This window comes from Protopterus annectens, chromosome 3.part0, assembly GCF_019279795.1.
Source record: "Protopterus annectens isolate FY-2018-M chromosome 3.part0, PAN1.0, whole genome shotgun sequence".
NCBI lineage: Eukaryota > Metazoa > Chordata > Ceratodontiformes > Protopteridae > Protopterus > Protopterus annectens.
The window spans coordinates 52,803,701-52,823,989 of NC_056731.1; the positions used below are offsets into that span (position 1 = coordinate 52,803,701).

Here is a 20,289-nt window from a genome sequence, read left to right on the forward strand (position 1 = left end):
TCCATTCAGATTGGTCGTGTTTTTAAAAGGTCGACTATATGGTCTCGGCCATATGAAAGTCGATCTTTTAAAAGTTCGACCATCTGAAGGGGACCCATATATATATATATATATATATATATATATATGTGTGTGTGTGTGTGTAAATTATTTACTACCAGTCCCTAATTTGATATCTGTTACTTATCCTTTTTAACCTTCCCACAGTTACTACAACAAAAGGACAGTAAGCTGTACTGATGCCATACTCCCATAAATCCATAACTGATAAACATAGCCACATGTCACCAGGAGGTGGGGCCAACAGCTCCCTGCCTGCTTAGAACCACTTTCCTTTAGGAAGTTCTGGGTGCACTATTGCTGAAGACATTCCAGAACCAAACTCTGCCTTAACTGAATGAGCAGCTCCAGTCACACAAAACAAAAGAAAACACTCCACAGCACCTAAAGGAGGGAAATACAGAAAAACAGACCCATCATCCACCTTTAAATTGACACCACATCTCACCATGAACTGTGTAGTCTACCAATGTTCAAGAACCAAAGCTAGTGTCCAAATGATAATCACACCCAGCAGGCTTGTGCCTGTGAATGAAAACTGTCCTACCAGTGTGCCACACACCACCATGCCATAACCATCAGTCATTCTAATAATGCACCTTCCTTCTCAACCACAACCAACAAAAACCTACAATGAAAAATTAGCGACATATTAAACATTGATCTTAATAAACTTAGAAAGTGTCTAAAACTATAGTTGTTGCTCTGCATTTCTGAATTATATGCAGACTGAGCAAATGTTTCATTGATCAGTGACTTCAATCCTTGATGCTTTCTAGACAACAAAAATTTAAATTAAGAACATGCCAGAACCCATGGATCATACCTCCGGACATCCTGCAGAAATCAAAGTAATTGGAGGTATGTTTATTATTATTATCTTCTTTTATTTATTTATCTTTTAATTATGTGTCGTACACAAGAGAAGGAATTCAGAATGAGAATCAAAATGAACCGCTGTTATCTTCACCACCTCTTCCCTTTCTCATATACACATCAGTGCCTTGCCTAATGAGCTCTGCTTAGCAACTGATACGGTGCTAACAGGCAACTATATAATGAACACCTGGTCACTTGTCTACGAATCAAGTGATCTGCTGAGCCACTGCCAAATTGACTCCCTCGTCAGCGAAGGACCCTTAAATAGGGAGAGCTTACCACTCCGCCTTTTCCGATCATCTTGTGGACAACCCAGCTTACTGGTAAGCCTTCACTGTTCTTTCTTCCTTCCCCATGTTAGCCCTTGCCTGACCTGATAATCAAACAAGGATCACCACTGTTATAGAAAAGACCTCTCCATATGTGTCACTGGCTTTGCTGTAGCTTTATAATATGATACAGCACAGATGTTAGCATATCTTTGACAAGGGACAATCACAATCTAATATAAAAGTATAGAAAGTTTAGTATTCTAATGATGGGGACCCAAGTCTCAAAGCTACAGGAGCAGCAGCAGGAAAAAATAACCTTTTGTAATACATTTAACGTTTTTGTTCTTCATACACATATAGCAAAAATAATCTTTATATCATAAGGCTGTCGTGAATAAATAATCAGTTGTGTTCCAGTTATATACTGTATTCTACGTTTTTTTTTCCCTTCAGCTTATATTGAAAGCTCAGCACATACAGATGTTATTTTAACCATCACTTTTTGTACTAATTTAGAAAGACTCTCTCATACACTGCTTAAAGACACTATGGCATGTTTGCTTCTTTGTACAGCAGTAAACTCAAGTGGCTAATTTTACATAAGTGAGTTAACAAACTAAACAATGCATTTAATATGACCTTATCCAGTACATAATCAATATTATATTTTGAATCTGAGCAAGTCTTGTTATAAAGGAAAACAGTTTAACATGAGCAAAATAACTGACAGAAATACATTAAGATTTTCAGCAACAAGAAAATATTATTAACTGCAAGCAATAATAATTGTATGCTTTGTTTTTTAATCCCTCAAAGGACATTACTTGTTCTCCTGAAAGTTGCACCCATATGAGGTGCTATACAACCCATGAGTTATAGTAACAAGGGATAAGAACACTGCCATTATTTGGTTGTGTTCCATAGCTAAGTCCTTATGGTGAAAGCCACCTGGACAGCACAGTATCCATGTGGAAGCTTCCCAATGGTACACTAAAAATGGTTCCCTCCTTCTAGTGGCAAATAATTAATTAAAATAAGTGGCATAAATATTGTATCAATAAAAATCACAGTGTGTGTGTGTGTGTGTGTGTGTGTGTGTGTGTGTGTGTGTGTGTGTGTGTGTATATGTCTGTGTGTGTGTGTGTGTGTGTGTGTGTGTGTGTGTGTGTGTGTGTGTGTGTGTGTGTGTGTGTGCGTGCGTGTGTGTGCACGCATGTGTGTGTGTGGGTGTGTGTAGGTGTATGTATACATATATATATATATATATATATATATGTGTGTGTGTGTGTGATTGATAGATACATTATATATACTGTTATTATTATTTTCTTTTAAAATGAATCCAGCGCATGTAGGTAAGCATGTAAATCAAGATGGCAGTACTAACAAACGACCAGCAGAGGCCGTCAGCTTTTTTTTATCAAAAAACAAGGTTTCAACCAGATAAGAACATAAATGCTAGACAAAGACACTGTAATACTGACCTCTCTTGTCATCAAGTGCGGACACAGCCTGGATCAGTAGCATTGCGTTTGACTCAGTGTACTCTACAAACACCAGTAACAGCTTGAGGGAGGTCTTCACCACTAGGCGAAACTATGCCACAAATAATATATATATTAGAAAATAAAAACACTTCCCAAAATTGCAGCAAGATAATAACAGGATCACATTTTATTTATTTTTTTTTATTTGTGAAGGCTATGTATGTCCGTTAGACAAAAACAATGACAGTAATGGCAGTTAAGAGTCACTTAGTCAAGGTGGTCTGTCAACGTCGTTATTTCTATAATAATCCTGCAGCCTTCTGCTAGCTATATGCCCATCCAATGCAATCTTGAATTCTTTGTTTTGGCTTCACAACCTTTCCCAGTATCCTGTTTCACATCTTCCACGCACTATCAAACAGAAAATATTTCCTTCCATTAGCAGCGGGCTATCTAACCTCTCAAAATGCATGTTGCAGTTGTAGAACACTCATTCTTCTGAGATTTGCCAGCCTGCTCGATTCTGATAATCAACATCAGGCATTTAATTGTTTCTGATATGTCCTCTTCTCCCTGCACACCTGAGGTGTGTAGACATACGTTATACTTCTTGATATATATACCCTTATCATATTCATTTTCCTCTTTTATAATGCGCTACATCAAACCTGTCTATGCCCTTATGAGGATGGAGCTTGCTAACTGTTCTTACAGTGAGATAATACATTCCTGCGATTAAGTGGTTACATTTTTCTCTATGCATCCTAGTGTTCCGTCAACCATTCTTGATGCTTCCTCACACTACATTCTTACCTTTAGGTTACTAATGCTGCTACATTCAGTTTCTTTAAGTCTGCTATTGTAACCATCTCCCTTCCAGGTGTGTCTTTTGTTTCAAAGATGCGCTACTTTATGTTTTTTTAACCGAATCAAGGCTTCCTTATTTCTGGCCATTCTTCTAGAACAACAAAATTCTGCCATGCTCTGCACTTGTACAACAGACCTCAATGTCACCTTAGCTACAAAAAAGTGCAATTTTTGCCTTGTACCCTCTATGTTTGCATTCATGAAGATAGTTAATGGTATATAACTACGTATGCAACAGTATGCTTCCAGTAATGATTATATAGTTAAGCTGTACTCCTTTTATTATCAGCCACAATGTCTGATTACCCAGAGGATGTTTTACTCTGGTTACCTCCCTAGAACCATTCTGAGACTATAACATTTACTAGAGTTTGATTTATGTGATCTACACTAAATATTTCTGCAGGCTGAAGTCTGCGTGACTTGATAGTGTAAGAATTGTTTTGATGGTTCTACACTGTGACTACATGGCATGACATGGCCACCGTTTTTCAGTTATAGCATTTTCTGATGCACTTCTCCTAAGTTTTCACTGGACTATATGTAACACTCTAAATGTCTGTGTCTACAATAACTGCAGTGTCTGTGTCACTTCTCACTGATAAAACTTTTTTTTTCTCACTCTAGGTCTGCACGATACATTGCATCACACACTGTACATCAAGAATGGCATAATCATTTCCTGTGTACCTGTTTAGTTATCTAAAGCCAGTAAATTAAATAAATGAATAAAAGCACACATATGTTTTCCTCCTTATGCTCACACCCCATTCTCCTTTACCTCAACACAAGTATTCATCAGATTTAAATAGTCTGCAACAGCAAACTGCTGCTAAATTAAAAAATGGATTCTTCCTACCTTTCCTGCAATCCAAGGACAAGAAACGTGCCATCATGTTGGATTGTACAACAGAAGCACTACTGTGTTTAAGCATACGATAGTGTGAGTAGGATACTTATGTCAAAGTAGTGGTACCAGGTTGGCCACTTTCCTAGATAGTGCCACTGAAGTCCAATAACATGTTTGCAAAGTCCATTTCATTACAGACTATTGAAGTTTCAGGGCTACACAGAGCAACCACTGTGAGTGGCACTGAAGGCCAAGCTACCAAATAATTAACCTTTCTGGAATGTTTTCCGAGCTGTATCTTATACTCTTTTTGAGACTTGGAAGGCAATTTTTCTTCCCTGTAGAATCAATTAAAATTTGTGAAAGAAAAATCTGTTGTCACAACATTCCAGGTAAGTAGTGCTGCCACATCACAGACATTAAGTCACGTGCAAAAATGTGGCATTGTGCTGCAGGAGGCAGCAGTGCACCCCACTGTTTTACATATACTTAAAATGGAAATGTATGAACTTGTCTGCAAAGCTTAAAATTCATCTGTTTGAATATGCATGTACTTGCAACATCACATCTTGAAAAGTTAAATTTGCATGCTTGACATTCTATTCCTGTTATACCCTCATCTACCTGTTAGCATAAAAAATCTAGACAAACCAAAAAATAATGGGGGTACAAAGGCCTAAAATTGCAGACGATTTTTATATATTGTTCTTATAAATTTAGAAAGTTGATACAATGACAGGTTCTGTATCAGTATGCATTTTCCAAAGGGTGTAACATCTGAATCTCAATTGTCTGTCAATATTTAGTGACTTCAGTCCACAGTGATATACCTGAAAACCACACACTGTATAAGGAACAGACCAAAAAGAGGAGGAAAAAATCTGGACATTTTGAAAACAGTTGGACAACTGCGATGAAAGATTCTGAAAATGTAAGTTCTCACTGTCAAAACATGCACACGCAATGACACTTACTGATAACACTGATTATAATAGTCAAACAAAATACTATAGTGCAGAATGAGCATTAGAAATATTCAACACAAAACATTACAGCAGTGTCAGTTTTGAAAATGTGATAATCCAAAATCTGTACGGCAAACTATTCTAAAATGGTAAAGCCTGCATCACACACCATTTCTGTGATAATGGTCTGAATTCCAATATAATTTATGTTCAAAGTAAAGCTTTGCCCAGAGATTACAATAACATTTGGAACATAACTAAATTCAAAAGCTTTCTCATGCATCTTCTCAACTAATGCATGCTGACAAGGAAGCACAGAAAACGCTGTCACCATTCCCGATTCTCAGAAGAAAATCACAGTAATCTCAAAACCACATACTGCAACAAGTATAAACTGGATATCATGCCTGTACACACAGATGCATACAGTAGAGCCCCCTACCTTTCTTAAACATCCAGAAAGTATCAACAATTAAAAAATGGTACAAAGACAATGCAAGCCATGCCAAAAGAGCTGAAGTTAACCTCTCCACCTTTATGGAGTACAGCCTTAAACAGGGGATGCTACAACATATCAAGATATCCAGTAGTTGTTATTTTTGCATAGGAGTATTTTCAAGGGGCATATGCCCATTTTGTCTCAAAAAATAAAACAGTGATGATGAGTATATGACTCCTTCCTTATGCAGACTGTTAATTTGTGGGTTAGATGCATATGCTAGCCTTCTCACACTTCCCATACAATGTCCCTTTGCATTCTACCCTTAGGTCTCTACAATTACCATTACAATGGGCCTGTGGTACTGTTCTAATGATGCATTACACTCTGTAGGTTGTGTGGTGTGTCCTGTAACCCCTAGGCATTCAGGGCAGATATTTGCTTGCCTAATACATGCCAAATGTAATATAAACAAACAATAGAGAAATGTTCAGAGGTAATTTTTGTTACCAGTTATAAGACCAATTGCAAACATTTAGGAGCTGAAATACCATACACTCAGCTACAGACTTCTGTAGGTTCACCCATTTGCTGCTACACAATGTACATTTAGGATCACTGTTTGGGGGTTTATTTTAAAAGGGGGACTGGTGTGCTGGTAGCAGTTTTAACTGTAGTACTTCAAGGCTTGCATTGCTTTTGTGCTCCTGTTTCTGATGACATTCCCTGCTGATAGCCTCTCTGCATGAATGCACCTTGCTCAGACTCTTGGCTCTGCATGTTTAGACAGTGGCCGGGATATCACTACCACTGCCTGTGCTGAGTACAGCTGGTGTACTTTCACTATCTTATTCTCGTCATATACTGCTTTCATTCGAAAGACATTTCAGATGAAGTCTATGCCCTAGCATTTCCCCATTTTTGTACTAGGATTCTCCTTATTCCTCCTACCCAGTCTTGTAAGCCTTATTACTTATGTCTTCTCTCTACCTTGCATCGAGAGGCACTACAAACATTCATACTATTTTTGTTTTCCACTTTAAACCCATGCTAATCTCATCCAGGAAACCTTGTCATCTCCTTTCCCCTCTCTTGCCAGCCACATAGACAGTTGCCTGGTTGAATAGCACGTGCACCTCATTTGTATGTTACGTTTGCTGTATCTCCAGCAAATGATTTCATGGAGGATGGAAAAGTAATAGCGCATGCGTGGTACGAATTTCAGGAATTCTGCTTGGACTTGTGAAGTAGCAGCGTCCACTAGTGCTCACTGAAAACTGCGTGCAAACAGGTATATACAGCAACTGACCTGATTGGTTTTGCTACGATATTCAGGTCTTTAGATCATCAAAGAACACAGATTCCAGTATTCCTAAGTCATATACAGTTACTAAGGATCAATTTACTCTTAAACTTTCAATGTCTGTAAGAGACTGGAAATCAGTATCATTAAACATTTTATGGGAAAAAATAAGTTTTCCCCCTTATACATCTACACTGCAGGGTAAAGAACTGTAAGATGTTATAACATTCTGAATATATAATACTACTTCACATGTTTTCTGAGCAAAAACATCCAAAACCTGTCAAGGCAAACAGTCTAATGTCAAATAAATGCACAACTTCTACATGCATATCACAAGTTTCAGACAAGCCACCCTTCCATATTTCCTAATTCCACCTTCAGTATCAGAGGACTCCTCATTGTAAAGTGGCAAAAGTGTGACTCCTTTATCTTTTGACCTGCCATTTCTTTGAGGAAAATGTTAAACCATGTGAGAAAGGTCACAGAAGTTGTGCAAAACTCATGCCAAAGGTCAATCAGTCAATTGACTATAATCTGTAATATGTCACTACTTTTCTCAAATCCAAGCCTACCATAAACCACCTCATAGTAGGGATTTATTCCTAAAAATGAAAGAATTAATGTTTACAGGATAATGTTCACTGCCATTTAACATTTTCAAGTGGTATTTGAAAGACATACTTGCAGAAAAAAGTTTGATTTTTATTTTGTGAGTAAGTAAAGTAACAAAGGATTATTCTTCTGCAGGTTAGTGGTAATTAATGCACAAACTTACTAACTACTTTTCAGCAAATCACGACTGATAATGTTTAGCTTTTTGGAATAAAGCTTGATACAAGCAGAGCCTTAGGTTACATTTTCAGATGTTCCATTTTTGAGCAATATACCAGCGAGGCAACTGTTATTTACATACAAACAGCCTTGGGATTGAAGTACAGAGTAAACTTTAAACTCACAGCCTTAATGTTTGTGACTGCCTTTCTTTGAGGTAAAAATACACAGACACATACATACACAGACACACGCACACACACACACACACACACACACACACACACACACACACACACACACACACACACACACACACACACACACGTAGACACACAAAGAAATCCATGTGAATAAATATATACATACATGCACACACATACACACAGTGGATTGCCATTACTAAAATATGGTCATCCTACTCAGTGCAGTCCAGGATCATGGTGGAGATGAAACCAATCACAGCACTCTGTGGCAGAAAGGCAGTGAAACTAATCCTAGACAGGGCACCAGCATAATGCATGTCGCATGCATACTCACTCACACATGGCATACACACTTGTGGGTAGTTTCTGAAATAGCATTCACCTACAGCAAATGTTTGGGATGTGGAAAGAAAGAGAAGCACCTAGAAAAAAAAAAAAAAAACAATCAACCATATACAGGAAGGATGTATAGACTCTGCAGTGAAGACACCCATCTGAGACCCAGAGGACAGAACCATGTGATGACAGGTAGTAATACTAACTGCACCAATGGACCACCCAAATTGACAATACTAACCTTAAAAATCTACATCTGCATAATGTCAATGCCATTTGCCCAAACACAACAAATTGTGCATGTATACTTATCTACTTGTCTGTGCTATTAGTCCAAAGATGGAGACAGATGGCTGCCTATATACAAAATATGGACATACTACACTAGTTATTTGACATCAGCCTAGCAAGATTTTCACATTCTCTTGATTTTGCAAGATGACTTTTATTATTCCTACATGCTTTGTTTAAATTGCTGGGCCCTTTCCTGCAGCTCAGCACACTAGCATTACAACAACCTGCCTGCTTCAAGTATACCACATTGTTATGCTTCAGCATCTTTTCACCTGCCAGAATGCATCTGAATTTTTCTGAGAAAAAGAACTTTCATCTTGTGGAGTTCCTGGGCAATATGCATAATTCCTTTGGATTCATCAAAAGAAATGTGCTTCTTGCTAGCAAAAAACGTTTCCTTTGTTAAATTTTGGGCATTCTCTGTGTGAGAATTTAGACACAATATGCAAGTTTACTGTGGTACAGCGGTAGCGTTGTTGCCTCACAGCAAGAGGTTCTCCTGTTTGATTCTTGGCTGGAATGCCTTCTGTGTGGAGTCTGCATGTCCTCCCCGCAGGCGAGGGGCCTCCGAAAGACATGCGTGAATGGGCGTACCTTCGCTGAAGGTTGGTCGTCGGGCTGGCAACTCAGCACCATAAAAATCTACTGCCAATCATTACTGGACTGGAGTTCCACTGTGGCGACCCCTAACCAGGAAAAGCCAAAAAGACAAACAACAACTTGCAAACTTTATGTAAAATAAGTGAATACATTAAATTGCTTCGTAGGTGTGACCAGGGGTATTTGATAAACATTGACAACACTTTCAGTGGGTCTTCTGACAGTTAATTTGGCATTGGGCTTCAGTTATAATGTTTGCTTAATTTGCCTGGTTGGTAAGGTTGCCTGCTCTGTTACTGCTTATACAAGATGGCAGCCTGAAGTATACTTAATACAAAGATTTTTTTTTTTTTTGAGTCTGTGTATGTGGTCTGTATTGCTTGCGGCTAGACAAACTTTTGTTAAATTGTTTTGTCACTCGGGAAGTCATGCCAATGTTCTGAAGAAGTTGGAAGGCCATGTGCTGCTCCTGAAGATGGATTACTTAATTTTGGCCTGGGACCTGTGGATTTTGGGTATGAACTGCTTTGCTTTTTGGCAAAGGGACTGTTTGTCAGACTTATTGGACAGTTAGGTATTGAATAACTGACTGGTGAATTGTAGTCTTACATAGAACAGACTTTAGTTTCTTTAATTCATGATTTATTTTTAGCTCAATGGCATTATTTATTTTACTGAATAGTTTATTTCTGTTACTGTTTTGGCATGCTGTGCATACTGGGAGCATATAATTTTGTCTGTCACTTAACATTGGCTTTTACTCTTTATCTTGTTCAGTTTGCAACAGTGTTTAGCAAATAAGCAAGGAAATAAATCAGAACTTTGAATTTGAACTCTTTGTTGCTCTAGGGCTAAGTTTCTGCCAAAAAAATTATGTGTTTTTCTCACCAGCATTTATAGACATGTGCAATGTCAAAAATACTACAACTAATATTATTATTCTGTAAAGGGAATAGTGCAGATGTCTTTTAAAGGGTGCTATGAGTAAGGTGTGATGCCAACACTCTTGCATCACACAGTATCAAGTGCTTTACTTGAGTAAATATAAGCAGTGTATATCATACATAATGCAAGAATTACATACAAAAAATCTCAATTCCTATCTACATGACTTTCCTGGGGATTCTAATTCTAATTTTGAGACATTTCTTGGAAATGCAAAAATGTAAGTGTAATGTGGAGCAAATGCATACTGCATCCAAACAGCTGCATCTTAGAGACTTCCTGGTTTTCAGAGTACAGCAATCTCACAGTTAGTATATGCAAGTATTGGGGAGGATTCAGCCTCCCATATCAGAGGTGCAAGAAGATTTGCCCCTTGCAAAAATGCTTTCAATACATAACATCAAGTTTCACAGTTCACTTTCATTTTGCAAAGATCAAACTTAATTATCTATTGCTTTGGGATTTTCAGTATTTACTTTTGAATTTCAAACTGCGGTGGTGGTGCTGCGGTAGTGTTGTCGCCTCACAGTAAGACGTTGTCCTGTTCGATTCTCAGCTAGAGCGTCTTCTGTGTGGAGACATGTGTGAAAGGGCGTACCATCGTTGAAGGTTGTGCATCAGGGCTGGCAACTCGGCATGTAAAAATCTACTGCCAATCATTAGCAGACCGTGGCGACCCCCTAACCGGGAAAAGCCGAAAGACACAACAACAACTTTTGAATTTCAAACACCACAGTATGTACATCAAAGAGAGTTCTAATAATGGGCAACAATGTATCTACTGTACCTCATACACGTTACACAGTATGACCATCAGAGTTCTAACAATGTGCAACAATGCATATACTGCATCTACTGTACCCCATACACACAAATTAACAGCTAACCTAAACATGGTATGAACATGCACTTCAAAGAAACACCGCATACAATGAATATAATAAAAAAGGGCAGTGAAATCACAACAAAAAGGGAATAACAGTAATTTAAAATGCTCAAACACTTCAAAGAAGCACAGACTTATGATTCAAACAAAGTGAAATTAAGTACAAAATTTCAAAAATAAGTACAAAGCTTAGCCTGCTCTAAGATGGTGTACATCAATATGCAGTTATATTAATCCTGAAAGCACATACTGGCAAAGTTGCGTGATAAAAATCTTTATCAACCATAGAATGCAAATGTTTTCATTTATTACTATCCTGTACGTTTCATTGTTTATCATTACCTGATGCACACCATCAACCACGTTCAACTTACCACAGTGATTCTTCTTCATGCACACTTACAGAAAAACTATACTCTGCACACACATAAAAATATAGACTCAAACTGACACAACAGTCTCCCACATAAATCAAAGGCTTTGAAAGGAAATGTAACAACATTCGATGAAAAGAGTAAGATATATAAAAATAAAATAAAATAAAATCACAACTGCAAAGAGAAGCAGTGCCGTTTATCATACGATGTGTTGTCATATCTTGAAATACCACTTATGTCGGATACCTCTATCCAGTTGTTGGTATTTGAGTACATTCTACCCTAGTTAGTCACAGGTACCAAACTTTAATATGAGGTCCTGCAACTCAGAGATGATGGAAAGGTCAGTTTTGCATATTTTTAAGCATTTTCTCTCTTCTTTGAGTTTGTGTGACCTCAGAGGTATCAAACATAGAGTTTGCGGATGTTGTGGCAGTGATATGCACACTATGAATAACTGTTGCTTCATCTAGTAGTTTTAATTTGTTTGACATGGGTTGAACAATGTTTTGCATCTTGAGTAAGGAAAGCATGGATGCTTTATTACAGAATACAGAAATTAGAAAACTGAAAACATCTAAAGATATACAAACAAAACACAAAAATAATCATCAGATCTAGTTACTGTTGAAACAGCACTCACTACCCCATTAGAAAACTACTTCAAACTACCTAGAAAACTGAAAAAAAGAAGAATAATTCAGAGCTACAGGAGCCCATTCATAAAATCCTAAGCAATCTGTGCAACCCTACTCTGAACATTAAAGAAAGAACTTAATTACTGAATCCCGCTCAAATGAATAGAAAACATCAAACCAAACTGAAAAAAAAATAAAAATAAAAAACAAACACATGGAATATGTGAGGGTATGGTTTGTGTAATACACAAAATACAACATTATGGGATTTGAGACTCACGACTTCTACACACATCATAGAACTCATCATGTTAAACCTACATTAGATACCATTCCAGTTGCAATTGGTGCTACAGGAATAAGATTTTTGTATGAATCCCCAGTTTCTAAGAACAGAACAGTGAGATTTCATGTTTTAATGAATCATATTTTACAAAACACCCAGAAACAGAAGAGACCTACGTTGGTATGGACTGAATACTGGATGACGCAAAAAGACTGGGCTTTGGTCCTATATGGGGAGAAATAATTCAGAAATTATAAGAAGGAGGAACTGCTAAATTATCTGTGCAATAGCCTGAGAATGTCAGCAGTAAATTAACCAACTACATCCCAGCCTTTCCTTCACAATCTTATGGACAGCCATCCACTCCCACCCTTGTACCATACTTTGAATGCTTTTTGCTAATACTGCCTTATTATATGGAGGAATGAGGTACTCTCACCATGATTTCCTCTTCATAATGGAGAACTACTCCATAATCCAACTTTCCTCTTCCTCCTACAAATCCCCCTACAAAGTTATCTCACACTGCCATATACAAGAAAAGCATCATGTAGCTCTTTCTCACAGTTTGCTGCATTTATTTCTATGCTATTCAGTTTTCTCAGTCCATACAAAACTGGATTTGTGTGAAATCACATTTTATCTTCTTTAAGATATTTTTTCCTTGGCTCTCACACTTTTTGCTCATTATACTATGTGCCTTGGCTCAAGGAAGGCCTACATTGTAAGATGATTGTACCACTGACTTCCATACCACTCATTTGGTCTATGAACCTAGTTAACCTCTAGGGTTGCAGGCATGTTGCAGAGAGACAAATCAGCTCTGCTGCCATGGCTGAGTGAGCAGTTAAGGAAACATTAGACCTCTGACTCACAAAGTGAACAAGTTGAAAAGTGTACTTTAGCTGACTAAATTTTTATTGTATCCCCAAAGGAGATAATTTACATATTTCCTACAGCTCAAACAAAAATGACTGTTGTAAGGCTGTTTAGAAAATGGCAAATAACACAAATTAAAGAAGGCTCTGATAACAAAATGTACAAATTCTCTCAGAAATTCTTACACAGAGTAACAGTTCTGACAACTTCCATTCTAAGTGAATAGAAACAATGATTAAAAAGTAAGGGCAAAATATATTCTTTGGAGAAACTTAGTGCACTGTGGAAAAACAACCTTCAGCTGATATTATCCCATCAATATGATGGTATCTCATCAGGACATTCTGGGGCAGTAAAACATAAAATAGCAGCAACCACAAGGCGATACAAGATACATGGGGGGATTCACTAAAGCTTACATGATCATTTTTACCACGTGCGCATCGCGGCATGGATGGGCACATGGGAGCAAAAAGTTTTACAGTCAGTAAACTTCATGTAGTGGTGCGCAGTGGCGTGCACTCACACACAAATACAGAAACTTTCGTGGCAGGCAAATTACAGCATAAGTAGCTGAATTTCATGCTTTTCAAGCAAATCAACATGGCGGAGCAATTCAACAAATTGTAAAGCAACCATGTAGACTCCGTATCCGTGTTGGCTGTGTATTCCAAACCTTTCCTAATTCAGTCACAGAAAGAGTCTACAAGGAAATAAGAGCAAGTCAAAGCTCTTACATTTGTGCAGAACTGCCCTTGACATGTAACACCACACATATTCTGACCTAAATACACAGGGTGGATGCTAGAAAATTAGTGTAATAATCATAATCATTCCTTTTAAATGCCATGACATAAATGCAACTTCGCTCCCCCCCCCCCCAAATGAATAATATACTTGTAAGTAACGCAGGCTGTTAAAATGTCTAAACCTCCATTTATACTGTAATGTATGCATATGCAAGATGTAGCCGATGGATTATAGTACTAAATGTGCAGATTCTGGGCTGTCGGCATGGTGAATATGCAAATGAGGTTAAAACTCATTAGAATTTTTGAATCTCAAAAAAAGTAACCTTGTAGGGATGTTCACTTCATGTAGGCACTTCCAAAGTGTTCATGTTGAATGCATGGCAACAGTGACTGCTGACATCAAGGGATGTGTCAGGTTTCATTTCCAGAGGTGAACACATAGGGATGTGAAGGGTGAAAGTGTAATCCTCTTTATTGTTCATTAAAATGTATCGGATCTGTCTGCATCAATTTAAAAATGTATTTTTTTTAATTTTTGCCCTTGTTTGAGTGATGCAGCGCTTAATGCAACCACGAAAAAAAGAAGAATGAATGTCAGGCATCTCTGCATTGTTATATAACTATTCCTGTGGCAGCACATATATGTTTTAGGGTTGGAATATAGATGGTCCTGGGTTCAATTACAGGGTGTGCAACCTTTCCTTCACTTTTTATGGCTCATGTTTGTGCGACATCTCAAGAAGAGAGGACATATCAATCTTCCCTATGCTTATCTTATTTATGGGAAAATGTGCAGAGGTGCATGAAGGTTTGCATAGCACCCTAATGAACAAGTAACAGGTCTGTTTAATAGATGCTATTTATAGCATAAACAGGTGAATTTTACGTTAATAAACCAATCCAACAAGGTGGAGCTATTCAACTATGTATATATAAAGCCTATATCCTGGTTTTTCCTTTATTCTTCAGTACCATTGGAGTAGAGAGAAGGAAATTTTAACTGAGGCAATGCTAGGGGCTGCTGCAGCTATTCTCCATCAGCATGTGCTAGAGGCTGAAGCCAATGCTGCTGGTGCTGCTGACAATAGGCCTATACTGAGAATGAGAAGAGAGTCCAGGCCCAGGGTAACTTTCCAGGTGCTACATGAGCTGGAGATTGTAGAGCACTACAGAGTGAATACGGACACATTACAAAAACTCTGTGAGCTCTGCCACCCTCAACTCACAGCCAGAGCCAACCGAGGAGAACTCATTCTAGTGAGAACTAAGGTATGTGTAGCCTTTGGAATATTAGCTACTGGTACTTTTCAATGACCAGCTGGGGACATGATGGGTGTGTCACAGGCACCATACTCCAGGATGCTCCACCACTTTTGGATGCTATTCTCATACATGCCAGTGAGCACATATTTTTCCCTAGTAGTTCTGAAGAGAGGGCCAGCAATATGCAACTGTTTCACCATGTAGTGCACTGCCCTGAAGTACTGGGTGCCACAGACTGCACTGATGTACACATCAAGGAACCACCTGGTGAGCAGGGTAGAATCAACCTTAACATCAAGGGATACCACTCCATCAACTGCCAAGTCATATGTAATGCCCAAGGAATAATCCTGAATGTGTATGGTGGCAACCCTGGCAGTTTATCATGACTCCCATATCTGGAACACATCGCAGCTGTATCAGATGTTTGCGAGGGAGAACATCCCACAGGGCAATTTACTGGGGGATGCTGACTATGCCCTGGAACCATGGCTGATTGAACCCATCAGAAGTGCACACACATCCATGGAAGAATGCCATAATGAGGCACACACTCAAACTAGAAACATCATAGAATGTGTCTAGGGCTTCTGAAGTCACAATTCCAGTGCCTAGATATATCTGGTGGAGCCCTATAGCATAATCCATGCACATGTACACAAATATGCACAGTATGTTCTATGCTCCACAATCTGATCCTGCAGAAACAGCTGCAGCAGGATCAGCAAAGGGAGGGGACGCTCCCCACCCCCCACCAATGCATAGGTCACCAAACAACAGTCAGAGGAGGACTCTAAGAGGGACTTCCAGCTGTTCTCCCTGTAGGCAGATATAGGTATGCTCAGTATGCCCTTACATTGGCTAAGAAACAATGCATAGCACATTCACTGACCACCTAGGGACCTAATACCTTTCTCCTACTCACATATATATAGTACAGTTGATGCCAGGTAACTCACACAACCTTTACCTCCCCATGTATTGGCTGTGTACTGCTTGCATCAGACAGAGTCAGCTCTGAACTATAAGGTGTGTCAACTGTTGCATTTGCAAGGTAAATCCAGAACACAGAGTGTATTCTTTAATAATATTATGGCATAAAACTGTATTTCCTAACTTGGTACAATAAACAAGTAAATAGTTGTGGATTTGTACAGAAAGTACCTTGACATGTGACACCAGACACTCATATTACTTATAGCTGTCCATTAGTAATTAGTAAGCCTCGGGCTTGAAAGATTCGCACAGTCATACCTCTGAAGAGTTCTGATGTTCCTTGCATGGCCTCAAGATTAGCAACATACCTTTGTACTGGTAAATCACTGAAGACGGAAGTTAGAAAGTGATTATATATATTGCAGTTTCAGACTTCAGACTAGTTTTGTCATAACAGTAACTGAGTTTTGCCCCTCCCCCACAGAAAGAAGAGTGTACCCTTGTTCCTGCCATAACAGTAATACAGCTATGCTACCCCAAAAGAACAGTATATATGGGCCATCTAACCTGGACTTCATTTTTTGGCAACTGTATATCATATTATTCCCAATTAATATCCTCTCACATGTTAAGGCCAATGATATAGAATGACTTACACACTGTGCATGTGTTAGATAACTGATGAATGATCAAGAAATACAGAAAGGTAACAGAGAGCCGTATATTTGTAAGCATAATTATGGCAGGTTATGTGATCAGTAACTGCTCTATGTCCAAACATAGTAAAGAGAATTAAATACACAAATCACAGCTGATGGTTTGATAGCAGAGTACATTCTGATGCAGTTGGTTATGTGAAGAATGACTTTCCATTTTGTTGATGCAAAGCTGTTTGTGTGGCCAAGAGGACTAAGGCTTCCATCCTGTTTTCTGAAGGTGTATTGGTGTGAGGGTTCAAATCCTGACATGACATATGCAGCAATTGATGTGCACTATCAAGTTTTACTGTACTTGTACAGATTTTGCATATGTGTTCCTCAGTTTTAGTATCTTCTCCTATTTGTCTTCCTTTAATTCCAGTTTTCTGAGATACACCATGTCTCAAAAAAGCGTATCTTGTTTGCACAAAGTGCAACATTGCTGAAACAGGGGAAAACCAGATTTCCTAGAAAGCAGACACTCAAAAGTAGAAAACGGATACCTTCAATTAATGCTCTTAGCCATTATAAAAATGCCGCCTGGAGTACAGATGGGACCAGGGTGTAGTAGCAAGCATTAGCAATGCACCTCATGTTTGTACACTGCTTCCCTGTGCACAAACAGGCCTAGCTTGCATGCATAGAGACTTTGTTAACCAACGTGCAAATCCAATGCTCTTTGCAATATGGAATTGTATATATGATATTGTATTATTGCTGTGTACTGTCCAGTTCCTTTGTAAGACATAAAACTACATGTGGAAACACTGCAAACTAAGGGCACAATATAATATAATATAATATAATATAATATAATATAATATAATATAATATAATATAATATAATATAATATAGTATAATATAATATAATATAATATAATATAATATAATATAATATAATATATAATGAATATATATATATCCTGTCATGACATTAGAAACCCAAAAGACTTGGAGAAATTAAACCAAGAGAAGCCAGTATGGAGACTCAAACCAATATATATACAATAGGTAGTGAATCTTTCTCTAAAAACAGAGGTGGATAACTTCACGGCACTCATGCCAATGGAAAATAGATGCATGACTGCCGAATCATACACCAGTACGAACACATACATAAATGCATGGAACTAGCCATACCCAACAGAACCAAGATGCTTTCCTCCAAAAAAAGGAAGCCAGTCTGGTGGTCCCCTGCCATTAATAAACTCTACAACAGAAGGAAGAAACTGTTGCAGAAAAAGGTGAAGTCCCAAGACTGGAAAAATTCCCTTATTAGCCTCAACAAAAAGTTGAGATCCCTCACCAAACCCCCCAGAGCCAGCTATGATGGCAGAATTGTGGCAGACACTAAAAACAACCACAAAGCCTTCTATAGTTATATCAAGAATCTCCATTGCAATACCCAGATTTACTCTGTGTTACTGCACAATGGTACCTCCTATACTGAGCCAACAGATATTGCCAACATACTGGCTGACAGATTTAGTGCCAACTTTACTCCCCCCCAAAAGACCAATCTTAATACCGGAAGAAAGCCAGTCACCCAACGTTACTGCAGCACAGGTTAAAGCTGCATTGTCTAAGGCCAAGAATACAGCTTCCATGGGACCCAAAAGTATCACTGGCTGTATTCTACATGAATTACAAAGTGAACTGGAACCACATCTGTGTGCTGTGTTCACTCACAGCCTTACCTCAGGATTTGTCCCTACCGAATGGGCGCACTGCTACAGCTATCCCTCTCCATAAAGGAGGGGCGAATACAGACCTTGGAAATTATCACCCCATTAGCCTTTCAAGTCTGATATGTAAGGCTATGGAGCGCATCATCATGGACCTAATTAACAAGGATATAGGGAATCTCCAAACTCTAGATCCCATGCAATTTGGTTTTGTGAAAGGTAGATCATGCCTGCTCAGTCTGGTTGACTTCTTTGAATCAATCACTAGAGCGGTGGATGAAGGTAAGGCAGTTCATACAGCCTACCGCAATCTGGCCAAGGCCTTTGATACCATTCCTTACTCAGGAGTTACTGATAAACTCAGCAAACTAGCAACCAATCCCTATATCGTTATATGGGTTGCAAATTGGCTCACAGATTGAACTCGCAGTGTGAAAGTAGAGGACTCCAAGTCGGACTGCCAACCAGTCATGAGTCTGGGTCCTCTCCTGTTTGGCATCTACTTCTCAGAAGTCCAGGCCAACACAGAGGGACTCTGGCTGACCAAATTCATAGACGACTGCAAGCTGGGAGCCATTAGTAACTCCCCAAGTGATGCAGACATCCTACAGAAAGGCCTCACTGAGACCAATGACTGATGTCAAAACCATGGCCTTAAGCTTAATGCCACAAAATGCGTCATCATCCCCTTTGGGAAAAACTCAGTTCCCACTACGTACCATATCAATGGGAGCCCACTGAACACTGAAGGTAGTATAAGACATCTGGGCACACAGGTTGACAACAACCTCTCCTTCGACCACCGCATTGCCACTGTGGTCAGAAAGTCCTTCTGTGTGGCACATCTCATTACCAAGGGTTTTGCATCTAGGAAGAAAGAGGTCATTTCTCTCTACTCTTCCCTCATTAGACCAGTCATAGAGTATAATCAGCATTTGGCATGTACCTCACTAGACACCTGCAACAGCTAGAGAGGCCACAGAAGTACCTCATGAAGAGAATCCTAGGCCTTAAACACGTCCTACATGGACAGACTCATAAACCTCCAGCTTTTATCTGTCTCATATTGTCTACTAAGATGCGATCTCTGCTTGACTTACAAAGCCATGTCTGACCCAACTCTGTTAGAAATGCTACATCTAAAGAAATCCCAATCCCTCCACACCACACACTCCAGAGACCTCAGCCTCATTACCACAATGAACAGAACATGCTGGAGGGACAGATTCATAACCCAAAGACTACCCATGCTCTGGAATTGACTTCCCATACATGTCAAGCAGAGCACCTCACTAGCCCTCTTCAAGCGAAATCTTGATGAGTGGATAGGAAATAGAAAGTTCACCCCGAGGATCACTCCGGCGGCTCTACTTGATAGAGGCACTGGGAACTAATGTCGGGTGGCACAATGCCAGGGCACTTCTATGGGCTAGGCTTGTAAAGGCCCCAGGGCTATTAGCCTAGTACACACCTATGAACCTATGAACCTATATATATATATATATATATATATATATATATATATATATATATATGTATATATATATACTATAATAATTATATCTTATGACAATAATAATAATAATATATGCTATTTACAATACATCCATC

The 20,289-nt window shown here is 38.8% G+C and overlaps 1 protein-coding gene across 5 annotated transcripts in view; it reads right to left on the minus strand.

Moving 5' to 3' along the window:
- FHOD3 (formin homology 2 domain containing 3) overlaps positions 1–20,289 on the minus strand; it is a 3,141,544-nt gene that overhangs the window by 1,004,561 nt on the left and 2,116,694 nt on the right. For all 5 annotated transcript variants that reach the window (XM_044064575.1, XM_044064578.1, XM_044064576.1 and 2 more), the window contains exon 7: positions 2,696–2,807. In XM_044064575.1, coding sequence (XP_043920510.1) covers positions 2,696–2,807 — 112 coding nt within the window. The remainder of the gene's footprint in view (positions 1–2,695; positions 2,808–20,289) is intronic.